Below are 23,163 nucleotides of genomic sequence, written 5' to 3' on the forward strand. Positions count from 1 at the left end.
ATCCCTGCTATTGAAAATGAGTTTTACAGAGACATTTATGTGTAGTTAGTCATGATTTCTATTGTCATATTGAAATAAGAAAAACAAAATCCATTGTTTAATTTACTCACTCAAGAAAATAGAGGCATACGGTTTCAGTTCATAATAAGTAATTCATGGGGAAAAAGAGCAAATAGAAACCCTTCTAGACTGGCATACATAAATTTTTCGTAGCAATTAACTTTGAGCAGAGATAACTAAATAACTTCAGTATACCTTCAAATACAATTCCAGATGCTTGTAACTGAGGACATGGTCTGCTACAGCTGTATTCTGAGATCCAGTTGTAACCAGATGTGAATTATTCTGGCTAGTAACCCCAAGGATGATAGATGGCCAACCTCTCTCTATAGCCTCCTGCTTACAAAAATATGCTTTTCACTCCACAAACCACATAGGCTATTCCAAGGATTCCATTTTAGATACCAAACCTTAAGTTTGCTTTTTTTCCCCTTTGTCAGTATTAAGGGGGAAAAAAAAAATTAAACCTCTTTTAGATGCAGTAGCTTTTCAGCTTTTGCCCTGTAAGGTGTCACATGTGCCTGTCTGCAACTAACAGTTCTCAGGAAACCTGTCAAAGCAGTTGTTGTCCGGGCAGGTGTGCACAGATGTTAAAGCTCCTACGTAATGTGGGATTTCTGGGGGTGGATGCATACCTGTGAAGTTATAAAAGTCACCTAGACTATAGTTGAATGTAAAGTTATAAAGGTCCACTTGATGGATGCAAGGGCAAGTCTAGGTCTCCCTCTTTGCCTTCTGAAAGTTACTTATGCTCATATTCTCTCTGTGCCATGTAATTCTTTGGCATTTGCAGAGTTCAGATTCTGGCAAAGATTGATCACATCAGATCAAGGGAAAAAACATACATGAATAAAAGATCAATAAGCTAATTTGGCCTATCCATATGGTATATTGAAAAATGTCTGAGAAAATGACCTTAAGTGGTTCAACATTTGAATAAGTTGAATGAGGTTAAAAAAAAAAAAAAATCTAAGTGCAGTAGGTTTCTCAGCATACCAGGATATTTGTGGGGAATGGTAGGTGGCGCTCATGGCCATGCCCTTGCAGATGGTTTTGCTGGGTGACATAGAAATAGTTATGAGCAAGGGAGATACAGCTAAAGGGATTTTGTATCCTCCTTCCTTTCTGAAACTCAGAAGTAGAATGAATTAACTCTTGGTTCTGTGTTCAGTTTCAGTCTAGAAGGCTTGACAGGAGGAGCTGGTATTGGAAACAAGCCATCCTCATCTCTGGAAGTAAACTCTTCAAACACCAAAGAGCTCAGACACCCTTTTAGTGGCGAGGAAAGGGGTGACTCGTTGGTGTCACTTTCAGAAGAGGATCTGGAATCAGGCCAGAGAGAACATAGGATGTTTGATCAGCAGGTAAGGCTGAAATGGGTATATGTTGCTAATTTGGAAAAAAATAGTTTTATTTCCCTAAATATGTCCTCATATTAGGAACAAAGAAGGCAAGATTTATGTTAATATAAGGCTAGGAGCTATGATTACTTACCCACTACATAATATTCTCAGTGTAGCACACAGCAGTTTTTTAGCACTTAATACTAATTAAAGAATGCCATTAATCTGCATAGATTTAAATATTCCAGCAAAGCAAACATTTTGAAATTAGGCGAGTATCCAGGATATTAAATTGAGTTTTTCTTCTTGTCTGAGGACTTCTTTTACCACGCCAGTAGTAAAATGAGTCTTGAAGTGTATTACTTACCATAGTTAAATTTCCCAGTTCTCAAAAACATATCCTAAGTTTCTCCTTCCTGGGGAAAAAAAATTTTGTCTCATCGCATTGTCTAGGCAACAACTAAGTATTCTCTCTGCTTCCTATCACTACCAAGCTACTGGAGACACCGTCTGCACTCCCTGCCTTCCCTTTCTCCCTACCTAATGTCCACCACTATCACGCTCTTGAAATTCCTGTCTTGAAAGTCCTAGGCTTCCTTTTCAACCAGACCGAGTGACTTTTTCTCAGTTCTCATCTTCTCTTTATCACTTACCCTCGGGGAGTTTTTGAGTTGAGAATTTGAATCGTATGCTCTTCTAGCATCCTACCCCACTCCGAGTCCTTTTTCTTCCTCTTCGGCCAAGGAGACTTCAGATTAACTTCTGAGAGGATTCCGGGATACACATTCAAATGAAACATGTCTAGTTAAACAAACAAAAAAGTTAAACACCTGTCTCTGAATAGGTGACTGGCATTTTAGATAGAAATGTAAGGAAACATTTCAAATTAAACAAACAAAAACCTTAACTGTTTTTGAATCGGTGACTAAGGTTTTGTGTAGAAATTTAATTTTTTATTACATAGCAATGATATGACCAAATATAAATTTGGCACTAGAGGATTACTTTAGTAATGAATGTATCGCTTATGCTCATGTGAAGGCTTAAGAGAATTTAGGCCTAAGGAAAATGCAATTGAAGGCCTAAAGGAATTTTACCTCCTTTTGGCCCCCACCTGTGGCTTCTTGGCCTGATACTTTATAGAAAAAGTTAAGAAAAATAACAAGAATACAGAGAATATATTCATTGAAGTAAATGGTTTAGATTTATTTAGCCTAATGGTAACAGGAAAGGGGAGGGAAAAAATAGGAAACAGTAATTTGGTGACTACCGAGAGCACCTCTGACAAGTGGAAAGTCTGACAAGTGAAAAAGTTGCATTTTACATGTATAGAATCCTTTGGAAGTCATTTGTAGGACCATGTAAAATACCAAAAATTGTGTGTTTGTGAACAGAATCATAGACTTAGAGCCAATGTATCCCTTCCTGTTCCACTTAAGCTTTGGTGTGTGAGAACTTCAAGCCCATTTAAGTGACTTGCCTAAGCCTGGTAACTGGCTATTAGCTGAACAGTATTAAACTCAGAATTCCAGACTGTTAGTCTCACTGTTTTTTTCCATGTCTTTGAAGTAGATGACTTTTAATGAGGAAATGAGAACATTTTAATTTTCTTAATATTGTTTATGTAATAACCTTTCCTGAACTGACATTCATAGGAATTTTAGCTGTGACCCTGTTTTATAGTAAGTGATTTTTTTTTTTTCTTTTCGCTGTACGCGGGCCTCTCACTGCTGTGGCCTCTCCCATTGCGGAGCACAGGCTCCGGACACGCAGGCTCAGCGGCCATGGCCCACGGGCCCAGCCGCTCCACGGCATGTGGGATCCTCCCGGACCGAGGCACGAACCCGTGTCCCCTGCATCGGCAGGTGGGCTCTCAACCACTGCGCCACCAGAGAAGCCCAAGTGCTGTCTTTCTAATGACCTTTCTGATTAAGTCTGCCTAGCTGAAGTTGTTGACAGTGTAGCACCTTGTGTGCTTAGGCTTCTGGCGGCTCTGCCCACCCATAATTTTCCATCTTGTGTGTAACCTCAGAGTGGATATTTGAGCTGCTGGTGTCACTGATGTGCACAAGTTGCCTGCAGCCAACTTCCTGTTGAAGGTCTCTGCCTTTCACTGATGTCATTTTTCAGACCTCACGGTTGTATTCAAAACATAGCAACTGTTTGTCTCAGACTCCATGGTTACCCATGGAACAAGCTCTAAATAATCAGAAGTCTTTGGCGCAATTGAGTTCACCCTGGTAACGGATTTTCATTGCTTCCCTTTCAGCATGTACAGATTTCAGCCTACTATGAAGGGAAGGGATTTATGGTAATTAAAGTTAGTTGCCAATTAGAATGGCCTCCCTCAAAGCAAAAGGAGAGGGATCCCATCATCACTGGAAGCATACTAGTAAACACTGGTTGACTGTCGTGAGTTTTGTTGCAGGAACTTCTGCAGTGGGTTGGATTACATGGCCTTGAAGTGGCTGAATTTACTGAGGGAGTTCAGTTGTCAAATTTCAGTCACCCTCATGTTCATGTAGAAGCAGTGTAATCTTAGAAGAGGAAGTGAAAATGATTTAGGCTTCTGTCCAGATGCACAGGCAACTTTGCTTGTGATCTTAAAACACTTTCTATTTGTATCTCTGTTTCCAACTCTTTAAAATAAGAATGATATTACCAGTATCCTATATCTGTAAGTGATATTTAGATTTTCAAAGAGCAAGAACTATATGTAGTTTTAGTATTTCCAGTGAAATTATTTTTATCTGTTTATGCATTCAGTAGATGTTTTATTAAGCACTTATGAAGTTTGAAACATCATTAGGTATTATGAGGGATACAAGACAACTGTGAAGGATGGCTACTCTAACTATCCCCATTTTACCGTTAAGAACACTAAGGCTCAGAAAAGTTAGGTAGCTTCTCTGAAGTTGAGCAGCTGTTTTGTGGCATGGGAGACTTTTGACTATAAAGCCTGTGCTCTTATCCCTCTTGTGTACTGCCTTATTTCCCTAGGCTGAGTCGGAATATAAAATTTGGTGCTTATCTAGAAATATGAGAGCAGGTACTCAGAACCTGTTTACTTTTTTTCCTTCACAGACATGTCACAGATCGAAACAACAAGGATTTAATTACTGTACATCAGCCATTTCTTCTCCATTGACAAAATCCATCTCATTAATGACAATCAGCCATCCTGGGTTGGACAGTGAGTATACTACTTTTTAAAATTAAATATATTTTAAACATTTTTCCTCTCTTTCTATCTCTTTTTTTTTTTCCACTTTAAGACACTATGCCATTACCTTACAACATTTGCCTGCCTGTTCCTCTGAATGAATGGCTCATCATTTATAAAAAAGGTGACACAGAGTTCAGTATGGGGATCTTCCTCCTTTTACTACATAAAAATCTCCTTTACACATTAAATTCATTGTATTCTTAGGCCTAAACCTGACATTTTAAAATACTTTCTATTTTATGATAATTTCTGGTTAAAAATAACTTTTTTATTTATAACTATTTTCTAATTAAAAATAACTATTTTTTAAAATAGTTGCAAAAACAGTACAAAGACTTAATCACACATTCTTTACCTGGAGCCTCCAAATGTTATCTTAACACTTGTTTTATCCATCTTGCTCCCTGTCTTTATCTCTGTCCTTAAAGATTTTTTTGAAACATTCGAAAGTAAGTTACACATATAATGCTCTTATGGCTCAAAGATATTTTCTTATATTACCACAGTACAGTTATCCACACTTTATCCAGTACTAGTTTCCTGAGCTCTTCAAAAATGTCAAGCTCTTGAAGGATAAAGAGAGACTGAGATACATTTTTAGTCAGTTAAGTAAATGCCAAACGGATTACAGCCAAAAATGATTACTGGAGCTGTATGCAGATTCAGGATCCACGACTGTGAAAGTTATGTAGAGACATTGGGCATCCACAGGCACAGAGCATTTGCAAATTAAAGATGCTCGAAAACGTATTTGAATTGGGTCCAGATGTTTGCCACAGAAAGGTTTCTTTGGGAAACCCCACTTTTTTTGTTTTATTTTTAAAATAGATTTCTTTTTCATGAGTAGTTGCAGTGTGGGATCTTGATATAAAGATTTAAATTCTCATCAAAGAGTATGGTACATTACATTCTTTACTGAAAGATCATGTATTCAGGGGGTTGAAGCAAAGGGTATAACCCCTCCTGGTATTTCTGGTGTTTCTTCAGCGTCCCCTGATATATAACTCATCTTAAAAGAGTTGACAGGAGTAGCTGCCCTGCATTAATGGGATGTTCTGTCTCCATTCATGACTTACTAGAGGCCTCATTTTCTTAATTTCCATGGAGTTAAGGCATAATGGATAATTCTATTAACTTCGTCCTCATTTTCATATGATTAGTACTTCAAATACCAGTCTGGCCTGTTGTACTAAAGGTGCCTAATAATGACTTATTCCCCAAGATAACAGGTACAACCTCACAGAACTTGACTGAAATAGCTGTTCCTGTTTTTGTTTGAGTCTTGGTTTGGTTTGGTTTGGTTTTGATTTGGCTTTGGGTTAGTGGTTTTGCTGGTATAGAACGAAAATTATTATAACAAAATAGTTTATAGTGGCTTTGAACACAGAGAACTAGAACTTGATAACCAAAGACAGTCAGTGAGGCGTTTCAGCTCTGCACCCCCTCCTCCCATGGCCTGGTGAAGGGCCTGCTCCTGCAGCAACAGCTGCCCAGTACCAACAGAACGTGGCCCAGAGAGAAAGCTTTTTCCATTGTTCTGTGACACATGCTCTTGCCTCGTACATGAAACATTTCATTATTTTTCCTCCAAAAAGCAAGATGGTTTTTGACTGTGCTTCCAGTTGCTAACCAGCACTCTAAATGACGCAAGTCACCCCCAGGAAACACTGTCCTCTAGCGCCAGGAGCTCTGGCACATCTCGTTGCTGGGGACTTGTGGCTCAGCTCACTGAGGGGTACCGAGATCAGTAGCTGACTGCTGTCATGAGTAGATCTTGGAGCAAGAGTCCAACCCTTTCATCAAAGTAGAGTACCCTCATTCTGATTTGTCATGTACATTTCATGCAGATTGGAATGATTAGCCAGCCCCACTTACTTCCCTAAGCATATACTATAATTGGAGGGCTCATCAACGCTAATGACAGTATTTCTCCTTAGTCCCTCCCCATATACAATTAATTTTCCCAACTGTATTTTTTTTATTCTGCTCTAGAAACATAATTTTTTTGAAGATGTAAAAATTCTGGCTGTTAAACAAAAGGCTAAAACTTGTATCTTGCATGCTGAGCCTTTAAGTCTCAGGGTGACTGGGTGGTTCTCGACTTGCTGCAGACACAAATCTTCATTCCAGATCCCTTAAATACTCTGCATGAGTCATCTTCTGCCATGGTCGTCCTTGCTGAAACTATCATAATTAAAACCTACCCAGTGGTTTTAAAGGCTAAAGTGTGTGGTACACTTAAGATATTTTAACTAATGCTTTATTGTAAGCACACGTAGTGGCTTTGTGACCTTGGGTCCTTGAACTATTAAACAGTGCTAATAATATGATAGGGCTTAAGTTGAATTTATTTAAAATTCACATTAGCGTGTTTCCTGGCTTATGGTAAGCATTTTTATCTTTATGGAATGAGTTCACAGTGTACAGGCAGTGCCGGGGTCCGTTTTTCTCTGACCAGAGTCTAAGCAATGATGAAGAAACTAGAACGTGGTCCCTCATTTTCTCTAAGTGGCTGTGTCTAGGGACACAGTACTTCCTAAACTCAGCCTTATCTCACTACTTCCCAGCTATTACTTGTGTTGTAGCTTCTACCTTGAAGGAAATTAGCTGCTTCTCCCACAAGCTTTCATAGCTGTTACCATTTGAGCATTTCTGAAAACGTGTGTCCACCGAGCTGTTGTCTGGAATATCCCATCACTGGATCACTGGCCAGGTTAGAAAAACAGACAAACTCAGCATTATTCCCAAACTGGAATCTGTTTCAAAAATTCATTGATGTAGAGGACAATACCACATAAAGGTGACGACTAAAATATTTCTGTGTCATTTTCTGGGGGTGGAAAGTAGATGGGCAACAGCTGATTTAGGAACCGTAATGGGCAGGAAAGCTGTCCTAGCCCGTGTCTTCCATTTGCTGTCTTGGTGGGGGGAACATAACAGAGGAATCTTGCTGGCTCATCTTTTTAGGGAATCAGAGTAGCACTGATGCGGCATGTATTGTGTGGGAAAATGCCGGGGAGGACTGCCCTCAGAGGAACCACTCCAGGAAATGTGTTCCCAACATAGGGTTGAGTGGAGACTTCCAGCTTGCCAGGAGACTCAGATGGTTTCTCAGTAGAGCTTAAAAACAAACTTTATTTTGCAGATATGGAATAATTCAGTTATTACAGACAATCCCTTAACAAGACTATATTTTTTAACTTTTCACTGCTTGCACCCAGAAGATACTTAGAAACAGTAAACTGTTTGGTTGTATCCCTGCTAAGCATATTAGTGGTGGTAATATTAAAAAGTGAATGATACCCATTAGACAATTTAACCTCCTGGGCTTCTTAATGAGATTTCATTTTGCCCTTCATTTTTCAGGGTTTGTTATCACAAAGAACGGTGTTCACAAATCGCACTTGTCCTTGGAATCATTCTCAGACCTTCACTCATGATGTGTGAATTGACCAAGTTCCTTATGCATGTTTTGATGGCAACACTAGCTTGTAATTGTATAGCTCGCATTAGACTACAAAAGCTAAGTGGTTCTTAAGAACTTGAAGTGTGGCATTTACATATATAAAATGCACCGGATCTTCAAAGCTAAATGATCCATGCGACCAAAGATCAGGGTGGGAGTATAGAAAGTTAGGCATCGATGCTAATGAGGATATTTTATCTTTACTTTCTGTTCTTAGTTTCTCTCTAACTGGACAGTGGGATGAGACTTTATTGGAATACATTTATTTTCTTAGGCTAGTTCTGTTTGGAGAAGGTAACATTTGACAAATTTGTCAGAACAAAAATTCAGTCAGGCAAATAGACTTTTTATATTGGTCTTTTTGATTATATTGCAAGGCTGGAATATACACATAGTCATTAAAGTTGAGTATGTTGTAAAATTGAATCCCTGTGTTAACAGAATATATTCTTTCCATATATGTTGAAGATACTCCTTATTCATACAAAGCAGGTTTCTCTTTATGATCCATGATCGTGTGACAAAAGAAGGGGATACTCTTAGATTTGGGGTAATAAGAGAGCTCATTTTCATTTCCTAAATTTGCTTTACATTTGGAAATACTTTAGAACAAACATTAAAATGGTATCTTTCTTTTGTACTAGACCGTCGCTGCCTAAAAAGCCAGTGTACATGAATTTGTGCCAGGTGATCTCTGTTACTAGCAGTGGCTGCACCCTGCAGTCTGTCATCACTTAGCATTTATCTGGGGTGTGGAGTGGCTTTTGTGTTGGGTAGATACAGGGCTTTTTCCTTCATTTTATTTAGGTTATTGAGCTTCCAGAAGCCTGACAAAAGGAAATTCATTCATTAATTTATTTATTCAATAAATATTTGAGTACCTACTCTTTGCTAGGCACCAGGCTAGTGGAAGGAGAGAAGGGAGAAGGGATGAACTTCCAGACACAGTTCCTTTTCTCACCACACTTAAACTGATGGACATGAGAACAGTTGAGTGTAACAGAAGATGATAAATGCAGCAATTGAAAGAAACGTTGGGTGTTTAGGAGCCTCCGACTTGAGGGACCAGAGAAGGCTTACTGGGGAGAAGTGATACCAGAGTTGAGACCAAGAGGAGTCTAGGAATTTGCTGGGTGAACTAGTATGTGGAAAGCTAGACTGAGGAATTTGGGCTTCTTGTCTGAGGGCAATGGAGTGATTTAAGTTGATTAAATCGATTAATTAATTGATTCAAACACTTCAGAGAGACCACACTGAAGAAGGTGTTGGGGAGGAGAGGCTGGTAGATCAGTAGAAGGCTATTGCAGGATTCTGGTGAAAGTAGATGGTGGCCTGGACCAGGCCGTAGAGCACTGGCAGTAGGGAAAAGTTGATGTTCAGAGAATTCTAGAAGGCAAAATCAAAAGGACTGAGTGATGTGATAAAAGGATTCAAGGATGGTACCCAGGTTTGTGTTCTGCATTAGTTAGATGTTAGGTACCACTCACCAAAGGAAGGAATAAAGGAGGAGGAACAGGTCAGGAGGAAGGGGGTAAGTTGATATATGCACTTGTTCAGTTTGAGCTGCTGTGGGATATCCACCCACAGGTGGGCAGTGAGATGAATGAGGCTTGAATTCAAAGGAGAGACCTGGCTTGAAAATAGAAAGTTGTGGAGTCACCACTATATCACATGCAAATTGTACTCAAAGGGGAGACAGTGAATGAGGGGATTTGGGGTGAGGGGGAAGAGAGCCAAGTACGGGATCCTGAGGGAACACCACCACTCCAGGCATTTCCTTACTTTGAAGGAAAAAAACTCCAGCTGTAAATGATGATTGTGAAAAGTAATATACTTCTTGTCTTCCTAATCTAACAAGTATGTATTGGTTGGATGAATTTTCTTAAGCTGCATTAGAATTCTGCATATTCAGAAATAAAGATGAAAATGTGAATACATTACGTTGTCCACCTAGACAGGCTCTCCTGGAATCATCCAGGCCAATGACATTATTCTCGGCACTGTGGGTCTGAGGTGCCTTTCACTCTGTTCTGGTATGATCTGCATGCTCTAACGTCTTCTGTCCACCCACTCCTCAGCCCAGCAGCAGATGCAGCCAACAACGCGGATCTCCTTCTCCGTCAGCATCCCTCCGCTCCTCCTTAAGTCTAAAACTCTCTTTTCTCTTGGCTCTTATTCCAGTGGTGAGGAGGAGGAGTTGCATAGTAAGTAAGCAACTTTGGGGTCCAATGGCTGTTCTCCAGTGTCTGACCAGTGCTGAAAATGCTATAGGCTTGGTACTAGGAAATTTGGGGACTTTTCTCCCCTTGCATGTCATCATTTATAAATCATTCGTCTTCATGCTTTGCTTTGAAAATTAATTTGGATAAAACAACAAAGTTTTTGTCGTCTCTACACTACCAGTGCTGACTGATCCAGTGACCTGATTCCAGGGCCTGAGACACCCTCTCAGAACAGAGATACCTTCAAAGGCATAAGGGCTTCCCATCCCACCTTGTACCTTTTGTAATGCTGAGTAGTAATTTCACAAAACTTTCCATTTGATCATGTAAATTTCATTTTCATTATTTTGCTTTTTTTGTCTCATGGGACAGATACCTAGATGTCCACTTGTTATACTTAAAAACTAATGTTAAACTTTTTTCTTCTCACCTTTCAGACCATTTCTTTTTTTTTAAATCTTTGTCAGTTTTTTGTTTGTTTTTGGAGGTTTTTTTGGCCGTGCTGCACGGCTTGTGGGATCTCAATTCCCCAACCAGGGATTGAACCTGGGCCATGGCAGTGAAAGCCTGGAATCCTAACCACTGGGCCACCAGGGACCCCCCCAGACCATTTATTTAAGAATACCTTTTCTTTGAGATTAAACCACATGGATTATTGGGTGGAAGTTAGATATTTGTTTCCCTACCTTTTCTCCTTTTGAACTTTTATTTTTCAATCCTTTTAACTACACTGTAGGTTTCAGATTATTATATTGTTACTTGATAATAACCTAGTTTAAAAACTTTATAAGGTATCAGTTTTAGTAAGTTTGGAGAGGAAATGAATCCCTCCCACCCCCATGAAAATCACTGTTTTCAGTTGTGCGGGATTTCTAGATGATTCCAGGATTGCTATTTTTAATGGAAAAACTACTTCTAATATAAAGTTAAATAATGAATTGTTTTCATTTCATATAACTCATGAGTCTCAGGCAATTACAATATCCATATGATTAAGCATCCTAATTCCCTACCATTTGCTGATCCTGAGTTTTAGCAATATCTAAATAATTATTTAATATTTAAATATTAAAATTTAATACTTAAGCAATATCAAGCTCAGGGTGACATTTTTGCATTGTTCTTAAAGGAGAGTGGCTTATGCACAAATGAAGGTCTTATATGTTCAATATTTTCTCACAGTTAAAAGGAATTTGGTTTAGGAACACAAGATATTCAGTCTGTACCAGTTGTCATAGGAGGGAAGTTGTGAAAATTCATCAGCAACTTTGAGTGTTCAGAAATTCTCAAAGCTGTTTCATCTCAAAGTATTTGTAATATGCTGAGAAATAGGTCAGCACGGCAGAAAAAAAACTAAGGTCCCAGTAGTATTTCTTCTACCACTAGTAAAATTATGACTGTTTATTCAGTTAATCAGCACTGGTTACTCAGTTAATCCAACCTGATGTAATCATAAAAGTATAGAAGCTTGAAGAAACCTTTGAGTCAAATATCCAGCATTCCTCAGAATGTGTCCCTTTGAACACAGTGAACAATTTTCACAGTGAACAGTGAGAATTATGGGGAAGGGGGAAAAGGAAGAAAAAGAAAGGGTTGGTTCTTGGCCATATAAATTTAGGAAACTGTTTTAAGCAGGTTTCAAAGGCTAATGTATACATTGTGAATTTCGAAGGCAACGTTCAGTATGCGGTGTTTCCCAAACATACTAACCTAACTACAGTATGTTCACGATGATGTGTAACATCTCATGAGACGAGTGTTCCAAGGAACATACTTTAAAAAATATTGACTGCGTCCATCCAATAGTTCCAGTCCTGGAATATTGTTATATTAGGTCCGCCAATTATTTCATGCCTTTAAAAAAAAAAGGTCTAGTTGAAATATGCTATTTACGTGCAACAGTACTTCATAAGCTAACTTCAATGACAGATTTCTTTGCTTCTGTCTACAATTATAGCATGGAAGTAACACTGGTTATATCATATTCTTAGATGCCCTGAAAAGTTGATGACACTTTAGGAATTTCAGGGGCATTTTAGAAACATTGGTGGATTAATCGCTGTTTTCAGAACCATATCTCAGAGGTCATAGTAAATGAATTAAAATACCTTTCAGCAGCAAAAAAGTTGGAAATTCTTATAGGAGTCATAGATTCTCCCAGTATTCACATCACTTACTTGTTTTTAGTTTATTTGACAGAGACCTTCTGGGAGCTTATTTTTGGCCATGCTCTCTGCTGGTTGGTGTTTTTCTTTATGGGTTTATTTTTACTTTGTTCATATCACTAGGGTGGTAACTTACTAGGTAATTGATAAAGTGTACAACAGAATCCTGGCAGCCTGAGAGAATTTAATGCTGCTTATACCATTCAGGGCTCCTTGAGTGGAAAAAGTTTTAAAGCCCCCTAAATCATACTCTTGATTTTTGTTTAAGTAAATTAAGGCATTCTGAGGTTAAAATGCTGATGGTTTCACACTTAGATCATGCAGAACTGGAAGATAGATCCCAAATCTTACTCTTCATCTTTCTCTTTCTTCTGGCTATTGTTAACCATGCATGATAACTGCAATAGAAGAAGAACCCCAAATAAGTAAAAGGAAAAACTATAGAAAGCAATCTTTTGAAGACTTAGAATTCATTTTTAAGTTTCTCATGCATTATTTCCACCTGTTGGCTGTTTGTTAGTAATAACTTCAACTTTGCATTTCTATTCAGAATCTGGAACAATTTGGAGTTTTTAAGAGTTCCAAATGCTGGTAATCTGGTAGTGGAACATTTTCAAATCTCTATCAAATTAAAGTTTTACTCACAGTAACTTCAAGGAGAAAAGGTGTGTTTTGTCCGCATTATAACAGTAGTTATACAGAGCAACCTTTGTCTACCTGGAATCATACACTGAAAGTGTTTCTATACCTGATCTCCTAAAACCTTGGAAACCATTTATCATTGTGTGATTGCGGCCTTTCTCTCATCTAAGTCCTAAAGTAGCTCAACCTTGATTAACATGTCGTAGGTAAAATAATGGTATTGTTCCTTCTATATTTGTTCTAGTTATTGTCCTGTTTGACTTAGCCTTAGATTTAATGACCCATTTTAGTTTACGGTCTGATAGTTGTGGAAGGAGGAAAAATGTATCTGGCCTACTCATTCGATCAGTATCAACCTGGAAAGAACCTTAGCATCTGTTTTATCTTCTTCATTTCATAGATGAAGAAATGAAATCCAGAGATCTCACCTCAAATTAGTGGCAGGGCCTAGACCTTATAGGCTAGCTCTGATGCTCTTTCCTGTTCACTAATCCATTTCTAGGAATGCTTAAGAAAATATCAGACCTATATTAGCTAGATTTTTAGCATAGAAATATATGAAAGCAAAATTAACAGCATACAGGATGACATTTAATTTCCTTTTGTATATTCCTCCTCTGACATCATCTCAGAAAGATGGCCTATGGGCTCTGTACCTTCACAAGAACAGGAATTAAACGTGCATTTGAGCTTGTCTTTTTTGTGTGTGTGTGTGTGTTTTTAAGTTGATTTGGGGTTTGTTTGACTTGAATCCTGGATTAAAATTTTTTGCCACATGGGAAATTCACTCCCCATTGCTGCCAATTTTCCTGTTCTGATTTGAGGGTTTCATTTTTAATTTTTCCTTCTTCCAAACACTCATGAGGAGAAGGCATCCCACACTGGCTTTCAAAGGCTATTTTTGCTTTATCTGTGTCAGTTGTAAAAACGTTAAACATTTTATCTGTTATCCAGGTAAAATCCTTTTGTTCTAACTTTTATTCTGCCTTTCTTGTTTTCTAGATTCACGGCCCTTCCACAACACCAATGCTAATCTGACTGAGAGGTATTATATATTTATTTTGTTACTCCTTTTCCCAAGATGAAATAAAGGAAATCCGAAATGTCTTAACGGCATTTAGGCAAACTAAGTTAATTGAGCTCATTCGAATCTTACTTCCTTGACTGATAAATTTGGAATAGTAGTTAGAAATGTTTTTTTAATGAAGGCTATATCCTTTTTAATTAACGTCTTGAATAGTTTTCCACCTTTATTCTTTACACCATCTGAATAATAAAGAGTTTGCATTTATTCACATAAGGATACACTTATATTTAACTTTATGAACTTTGCACTCTTTGCTTATGGGAATTTATAATTCCTAAGTCTTAAGAACATTTTGTTTCATAATCTGTGTGTGTGTGTGTGTGTTCGTGTTCATGCAGTATTGCTGCCTTCTTAGCCAGTTTAAGCTTTGAAGCTATTTTCTTCAGTATCCATTGATATGGTACACACCTCTGTCCAAATAAGTGAATTGGTTCTTTACTTGACAACAGGCAAAAGATTGCTATTTGGACTCATTGTTTATTTTTGTATTCCTCTTTTCAAGCTTATGAGATTAAATATTCTAATTTAAGCATAAATGGGGTTCTGACTGTTACCCCACAGTGGTTTTTAAGTTGCCTTCCTTTTCACAAAGGCATCAGTTGTGACTCAGTGATCCAGAACTCTCTCAATATGAGTGCTCTTCTTTGCACTTCTGTTATATTTTACCTATTCTTTGTTCTTTCTAGAGTGGTGATTTTCCCACCATTTCCCCTTTATCTTAGTAACAGACTGCCTTATATTGTAAACAATATTTTATATATAAATAGACTTTAGCTACTGAATAGGACCCTTGTGGTTCTGCTTGTCTGCCCTCTCACAGAGGCCCTTGAGGCAAACACTACACTACGTTCTATGGAAAACTTCTAACATAACTGTTCCAGAACACCTAGGAAAAGTAGTTTGAATAGATTTCTATATAATAGATTATGTATACAACTGTACATAATTGTATATGTATACAAATCATTATGTGTACAAGGGCCCAGCATTCTTTGAGGAAATCAACCTTTGTGAATTTCCTAGGGTCCAGACATGCCCATTGTGGATGAACTTAGAATACAGGTGTCCTACTAAATAAGTAGGTCAGTACATCTGGATCTCTGTGAAACTCCTAGAATGGATCTTTCTACACTAGGTGTCAGTTTTGCCTACTGTTTTGCCTGCCTGAAATTGTGCATAGCTGAATTCACGTATTGATTGTCCAGTGTGCCAGAGGACTGAAAAAGAGGTGTGATCTCTGCTGTTAGGGAACTTGGATATCCATTCAGTCATAAAAATTCCTTGGTTTGCATCACATATAATGGGTTTCTTTTCAAACACGTATTTAATGCAAAGAAGTTTATAAATGGGTGCTTAGATTAAAAAATTTCAGATAAAATAATTAATGAATAATTGATCTTTAGACTCTATCATCAGATCACGAAAACCCGTTAGTAAAACACTAATAAGTGATATAAGAAAACTTAGCCAAGCTTTGACATTAGAACATGGGCATTCTGGCGTGCTCTGTTCTCGGATAGATATTATTCTATAAAACCATTCGTCAGCCTCTGTCCACCTTTTCCCATTTGCATGTGAGTATATAAGTTGGCTGTGACTTGTAGCTAAAATAATATATGACAACGATGGTTACAAAGAATTATATGTAGAGTGCTGTAATTTTTAAAAATCAACTTCTATAATCTTTTTAAAAACTCTTCTTTTTTCTATTTAGTATAACAGAAGAGAACTTTAATTTCCTGCCACAAAGCCCCTCCAAGAAAGATTTTGAAGGGAAGAGTGGAACAAAAGTCAGTCGTACGTTCAGCTACATCAGGAATAAAATGTCCAGCAGTAAGAAGAGCAGGGTAAGTACTCTCATGGGCGCTTCTGTGTGACCACCTCAGCAGGCCCTCAGTAGGCTCCAGGCACAACCTGCACACACCAGGAAACTAATTAAATGATGGGGACAAGTAGAAATAAGTTCAGAGATGCTGGCTCAAATAGCCTAATATTTGAAGAAGACTAGCAGCAAGGAAAATAACAATAAGAGGTGCTACCACCAATTGAGTTTTTACTATAGGCTAAGAACTTTCCATATAGAATCTCATTCAATCCTTTCTACAACCGTGTATGGTAGATATTATCTCCCTTTTCTAGGAGTAAGGTACCTTATCTGGGAAATTTAGGAAATAAAAATTACCTGTAATAATCCCACGTAGAGATAACTACTCTTCTAATATTTTTTTCATGTATTTTTAGAAAGAAAGGGGGAAAAAAGGGCATTAACTCTCTTATACCAATTCCTGGTGCTAAACCAAGAGATTCCATTTCAAATTAGTGGGGATAAACTTTCTGCCTCGCACTCCCCTACACTCTGTTCACCCACCCAAACTCCAGCAAAATAAGAAGAAAAAAAAAAAAAGGAAATGAGTTATGGAGTTCTTGCACAGGAATCACTATATATGTGTGTGTTAAACACATATACACAGGTACGTATGTACTTAGAAGTATGGGAATAAACAAGCACAGGACGCAAGGGTATCGTTGTAAAAGTGCACGCACCACGCCACCTACACCCCCGCCACCAGCGCAAATGCAGACAAGCTTCTTAGGTCGTTAGGTAAGTGGGCTGGTAGAAATAGAGCCAATGTACTTTACTGATTTTGTAAATAAGATCTCTTTCTTTTAGCAGATACTAGATTTGGTCATCACTCAGATAAATTTTTCTACAAAACCTGCCACCAGAATTGTGTTTTCTCTTCATTTCTCCTGCCCAAATGCATAATGGACAGAAAATGGGCGAACTGGAAAAGATGCAGAGTCTAGCAAATCGTGAACTATTATTTTACAAATAGTATAAAATGTAGAAATGATACTTAATCTTGGAATAATAAATTCAGAATTTTGTAGGGAAAAAAAGTCTAGCAAATCGTTTCTAGAATAGTCGCATATTTAAGCGTTAACGTCACGCTTAGCCTTGTTTTATAATTCAAAAAAATTAAGGTTAAAGAGGGCAGAATGCTTATCATTATTCTACATTACGGCAGCAAGGCTTAAAATAGAGCCATATCTATCTTACTTATCACCGCCAGCTTGGACACTGGTTGGCTCCAACAAAAGAAAATCTCCTTGAAAGTTCAGTATAATTTGGCCAAATATTATTGAGTGGCTTCTGTTACCAGCATTCTGCTAGGTACTAACAAGCACCCAAAAGAACCAAAGCCACATAGTCTTTACCTTGAAAATTTTTATGATCTGTTTGGATGATTTCAAATGTTGCTGTTGTTTTTTATCTTGTTTTTAAATGGTGGAATCTTTTCTTCAAACAAACTTTTAATTGGAAGACCAATATAAAGTGGAGATCCCCCTTTCCATCCACCCCCTAATACCACTGACTTAAGGGCAGAGCAGTGAATACACCAGTGATCGCATTGACAAGGTAATACAAACAGACAAGAATGAAACAATGTAAGACTGAATTTAGAAATTGGAACCTGACCTTTAAAAAAGTCTTGCACCAGCTTCCTTATTTTACAGACTGAAGTGCAGAGAAGTATGCTTCAGGTAACAGACTAGATCATATCTTGTGATCTGACTGCTAGCAAGTAGAACTCTTCATTTCATGTTCACTCTTCAACAAGAGTGAACTTACTGCACAGTATCTTTTTCCTTTAACTTTTTTCATAACCTCAAAGGAGTGGAGTTTGCTAGTAGGGGGATGAAGAGAAGGGGCAGGAGAAAAGAAGGCAATTTGTGTATAAGTGCAGCCTGTCGTCAGTGGCAAGACGGCATCAGTTGACCTGTCACCTCCCATCTTCTCCTTTGTCAAAGTGAAGCACTCTTTTGCAATGAAGCTGCTTCCTCTTTCAGGCTCTTGGCTTCAAGGTTTGATCTCTGGGGGCTTGTGCTATCTCTAGTGATGGAAATTCACAAAAAGTCACAAATCTATAACCCTGGATTGCAATCCTTTTCACATTATCAGGGGTTTAGGTGCCCCAGTAGCCAAATATATTAAGAAGCTTAAGAGTCACCTTTGATCATTGTTACTAGCTCACTTTAAATAAGGTTGTTTTATCCCCCCATAGGACAGCTCAGCTTTTGTCAGTATACCAAAAGATAGTAAGAAATAGGGGAAATGGTGAAGTAATATATTTTATGTTAAAATTAAATACCTTGTCTTTATTTGCCATTGTACCCACAGGAGAGCTTAACCATTCAGAAGTATTTTATTCTCTAAAGGATAGCACAAAAATAAGTGTGAATAATTTCTTGGTGTGATGATGCTAGCTCTACTCTTTTCCTTAGCGATTGAATAATGTTAGTTCTCCATAATGCTTAAAAAATTGAAGATGCTACTATAAATGTTAGCACTGGTTTTTTATGTTAATTAGTATAAGCACTCTATAGTATATATAATATACTATGTATAACATAGTATACACTATATATATTATACATATATTCTCATACCTGTAGCCAGTATATGAGAAATTTGGGGGAAATTGAGTACTCATCCTTTATATGTCCTTTTAAGAATTCTCATTAACTGGCATGAGTTATAAGGTAAATATTTGAATCTTTTTCTGAAAGAGGGAGAACCTAAACAGGAAGTATAACAGGAAGACTGGCAGTTTCTGCTTTTGTCTTTAGTATCTTTAAGAGGTAGTACTGTTTCCTGCTAAGTAAGTTTACTTGCTGCAGAGTATTTAAACACTAATATGCATAATGTCCGCATTCACAGAGGGAGTGGGGTGACCCTTCTTTAAACCATCCTGTCACACTGATTTTCTTCTTTCTAAGCTTTCCTCTTTGCAAACAACAGGGGGACAGTTAGGGATGTTTGAGACAAATTCTTAATCTGATTTGAAGCAGGTATGTTCGGATGTAAGGATCAGACTCCTGCACAGCTGTTAATATACTCCATGACTTAGTAACAAGACATTCAGCTTCAACTCCCAGTTCCTGTGGTGTGTCTAAAAAAGAACTAAACCCCTCCGCCTTTCAAAGGTGCCGACTAGGGTAGAGTTGTGTTTGCAAAGGCTTAAATCAGCATTAAATATCATTATCTCTCTCGTTCCTTCTTTGATTAAAGACCTGTAGTGTGACAGTTGCTTAATCACAGCATGCTTCACAGTTTTCCAGAAAGTTCTCTGGTTTTTTTTTTTTGTAATTACTTGTCTCAAATGGTAGGTTTAGAAAAACGAAAAAATCACTTTCCCTCATAGTATCCTAGTATAGTTGTTACCTGCAGTTTTCTCTTTAAATATTCTTAGTTTCTATTTCCCCAGCACACAGGTTTAAAAAGCATTTTGGCAGGTGTTAAACAAGGAAAAGTCAAACTTCAGAAAACTACCAATCACCGCCTTACCCAGAGGCACGACTTCACTAAAAAAAGTTTTCTTCATAAATGTATTGCTTTTTATAAAATGAGCACATCTAATTAAATAGATGTGTTCCTTAACTTCTAGTGTTAAAAAATCGGCCTCAATCTTGCCAGAGTTCCCATCTTGCAACTTAAGTACTGTCCACACACACTGTGTTAGGGGGAATTTGTTCTCTTTCGTGTCCTGTGTTCTTTTTAACTAGGGTGGTTGGCTGTACTGGCAGCATGCAAATAGTTAAGCTTGTCTTAAGGAAACAAGCAGCCTCAGCCCTCCCTCCTTCCCTTTCTCAACCAGTCCGTGGCTTCCTCTTACCGTTTCTCTAATGGTTGCTCTGATGGCAGCTCGAAGCTGCTGGGCTGTGCCCTGCTGGCATGAGCCCCTCCTTCCGTGAGAACACATTTCCTGGCATGGGGATCGAATCATGTCGGTAAAATGGGGTCGGTTTCATGAAGCACCCCTTATAACAGTGAGATTCATAGGACCAAAACATGGGGAGGTAAGCGCCTGAATTCTTTAAAGCACTGACCTAATAAATACAGAAAGAGACAGTGGAGTTTATTGTTTTGTGTTGTTTTTATCCCTGGAGGAGCTAGTTTGGATTGTTGCAAAGGATGAGGAAATTATTTGTTATCTATTCAGATTCGAAGAGCATTGCAAGGCTTGAGAGAGTTACCATAGAAGATTTTCTTTTTCTTTTCTTTTTTTTTTAAAGGTAGAAATGAGGTCTTTTTTTCTTTAAATTTATATATTTATTTATTTATTGGCTGCGTTGGGTTTTTGTTGCACGCGGGCTTTCTCTAGTTGCAGCAAATGGGGACTACTCTTCATTGCGGTGTGCAGGCTTCTCATTGTGGTGGCTTCTTATGTTGCGGAGCAAGGGCTCTAGGTGCGTGGGCTTCAGTAGTTGCGGCACGTGGGCTCAGTAGTTGTGGCACACAGGCTCAGTAGTTATGGCTCACGGGCTCTAGAGCCCAGGCTCAGTAGTTGTGGTGCACGGGCTTTGTTGCTCAGTGGCATGTGGGATCTTCCCGGACCAGGGCTTGAACCCATGTCCTCTACATTGGCAGGCGGATTCTTAACCACTGCTCCACCAGGGAAGTCCCCATAGAAGATTTTCTTAACTCTTACAGCATGCTTTTTTTTCGCTTTCTTGAGCAAAATGTCAGGTGCTTTTCAGTTTAACATTTTACGTATGAAGTCTAGCAAAATTTAGTTAAAAGAAAGAAATTATTAGAAAAACTCAATTTTTATTCGTTTTGCATACTTTAGCAATTACTAATTTTCACTCAGAACAGTTTCCTGTTTTGTAAAGTGAAGTAGTTTGTTCTTCTCCCTTCCTCTCCATTATTTTTTATGGTTCTAAAGTGTAGCAATTTGGCTCTTAGAGTTTTACCATATTCATTCTGTTAACAAAGGAGTTTACATGAATCATAGACTTAGCAAATATTCACCATTTCAGTATAGCAAATGGGTTTTGAATAGGAAGTCAGAAGACCTGGGTTCTGATTTTAACTGCAGATCATTTGCTGTGTGACCTTCTGTGAGTCAACAGACCTCTCCAGCCCTTGGCAGTAGAGCGTAGTGAATGAGAGCTGAGCTTTAGAGTTGGCAGATCTGGAACTTAATTCCAGCTTGGGCAGTTACTGGTATGTGGCCTCTAGTATGAGACATCTCTAAGCCTCAGTCTCCTCAAATGTGAAATGGAGATCATAGCTAGTACTTAGTTCATTGGGTTGTACCCAATGTATGAGAAAATTCATGTCAATTGTATACTACAGTGCTTGGCACACAGTAACTGTTCAAACTTTTAGCTGCTATTTATTATCTTGCTCTTTTCAGTTAGAACATGGGAAGCATTATGCCCACTCTACTCACCTCAGAATTATTGAATCAGATGAAATAATGTATGTAGAAGGCATTGATTCAAAATGTAAGGCATTTGGTAGTTGTCAGGATCACTGACTTTGGGGTACCTATTTTCCAGGAATTTTTTTAGATTACAACAGTAGTATTGTATGCCCTGGAAAATGGGTACCCCAAGGCTAGTGCTGATGACAAGTATTAAATGCATTCTACCTACCTCTGTGAGTTGTAGTTCATGGTCCAGTTAGTTTGAAAGAGAATTATTCGTTTGGTATTGGTTAACCAGCCAAGCGTGTGCCTAGCCATGTTTGTGAAGGACCTCTTGTGGAGAGCATATAGTTAGACCCCACAGCCCTTGTCTCCTGACAGTAGTGTGTACCTGAAATGTCCCTGGCTACTTTGGGTAGTATATTAAGGATCTAGCACTCATTAGTATTTCTTTAAATATTTAGAGTTTAAATCCCTCCTCCCCCAATTTGAAAATTGGGCTAAAGTTAATATCTATGAACCCTGAAATTCTAATTAGTAAGAACAGAAAGTGTATATGTGGGGGGATAGTTAATATTTCTGGCTAGAGTGAGGGAGGAAACATCAGAGACGTGCCCTCACGTGGGGATATGCGATGACTGGGAGGCAGTCAGAGGGGACCCTCGAGTCATTTTTGATGCTGCCCAATCATCCTTCCTCTCCCTCAGGCTGATCCCAGAACTGTCACCATCCTTTCTTCTGCTTCCTGCCTGCAGCTGGCCCTGAACTCATTGCTGGCTTCACCTGTGGGCCGAGCTGTGGCTCACTGAGCAGGATTCATGGCCACTGCAGACTCCTCCTCCTCCAGCACCAGAAGCCTCTTTCTCTCTGGTGCTGGTCATTGGGCAATGAATGTGTCTGTTGGCATAAATAACCAGTGAATAAGCCACTGACAGAACTGTTTAGCCTTCCCAGTCCTCTTAAGGTTTTTCTAATGTAGCTCAAATGCCCACAGCTTAATAAAAAAAAATTTTGTCCAGGACAGTGTTCTGAATTTTCATCCAAAACATTCACCAGCCACTGTTGACCACATGCCAGCTGGGTACCCTTCCAGAAGGGAAGGCCTTCTAGTGTTAACTGAAGGCCTTCAGTTAACTGTCGATTGTTTTCTTTGGCAGGAAAAGGAAAAGGAGAAAGATAAAATTAAGGAGAAGGAGAAAGATTCCAAAGAGAAGGAGAAGGACAAGAAGACTCTGAACGGGCACACTTTCAGTTCCATCCCTATTGTGGGTCCCATCAGCTGTAGCCAGTGCACGAAGCCTTTCACCAACAAAGACGCCTATACTTGTGCAAGTAAGAGATGTGCTTCTTCCTGTGTGATGGAACTCTCTTGGCTCAGAAAAACTCATTTCTAGTTTCCTGTCCTTACCACCCCTAATCTGTTCCTCGTTTATGTGGAGACGTAGCCCTTTTTCTATCTTTCTTTAAATAGCATTGAAGAAATTAATTCTAGCTATATAACATACAGCCTATAATTTTTTCAGACAGCCCAATTTTAAATATTCTGTCCTGTTGTCCCTAAGCCACTACCTTATTCCAGAAGTCCATGTCAGCATGAAAACAGTCTCATAACCTCAAACCCTCAAGCTACCCAGCAGTCCCTTGTCAGGTCATATATGCTCATTTTTTACTCTAGTACTTTGGTATATGCTTCAGCCATTGACCAGCGTCAAGTCATGGAAACTGCCAAGGGAGA

The 23,163-nt window shown here is 38.5% G+C and overlaps 1 protein-coding gene across 16 annotated transcripts in view; it reads left to right on the forward strand.

Annotated features, from left to right (window-relative positions):
• Positions 1-23,163, forward strand: part of AKAP13 (A-kinase anchoring protein 13) — a 346,588-nt gene that overhangs the window by 273,516 nt on the left and 49,909 nt on the right. For 9 of the 16 annotated variants that reach the window (XM_059058817.2, XM_067029577.1, XM_067029578.1 and 6 more), the window contains 5 exons: positions 1,232-1,424; positions 4,488-4,596; positions 14,127-14,169; positions 15,926-16,058; positions 22,586-22,760. In XM_059058817.2, coding sequence (XP_058914800.1) covers positions 1,232-1,424; positions 4,488-4,596; positions 14,127-14,169; positions 15,926-16,058; positions 22,586-22,760 — 653 coding nt within the window. Of the gene's footprint in view, positions 1-1,231; positions 1,425-4,487; positions 4,597-10,173; positions 10,300-14,126; positions 14,170-15,925; positions 16,059-22,585; positions 22,761-23,163 lie in introns of all 16 variants that reach the window. The other 7 variants (XM_059058814.2, XM_059058815.2, XM_059058816.2 and 4 more) reach the window with 1 other exon arrangement.

Source organism: Kogia breviceps, chromosome 3, assembly GCF_026419965.1.
Source record: "Kogia breviceps isolate mKogBre1 chromosome 3, mKogBre1 haplotype 1, whole genome shotgun sequence".
NCBI lineage: Eukaryota > Metazoa > Chordata > Mammalia > Artiodactyla > Physeteridae > Kogia > Kogia breviceps.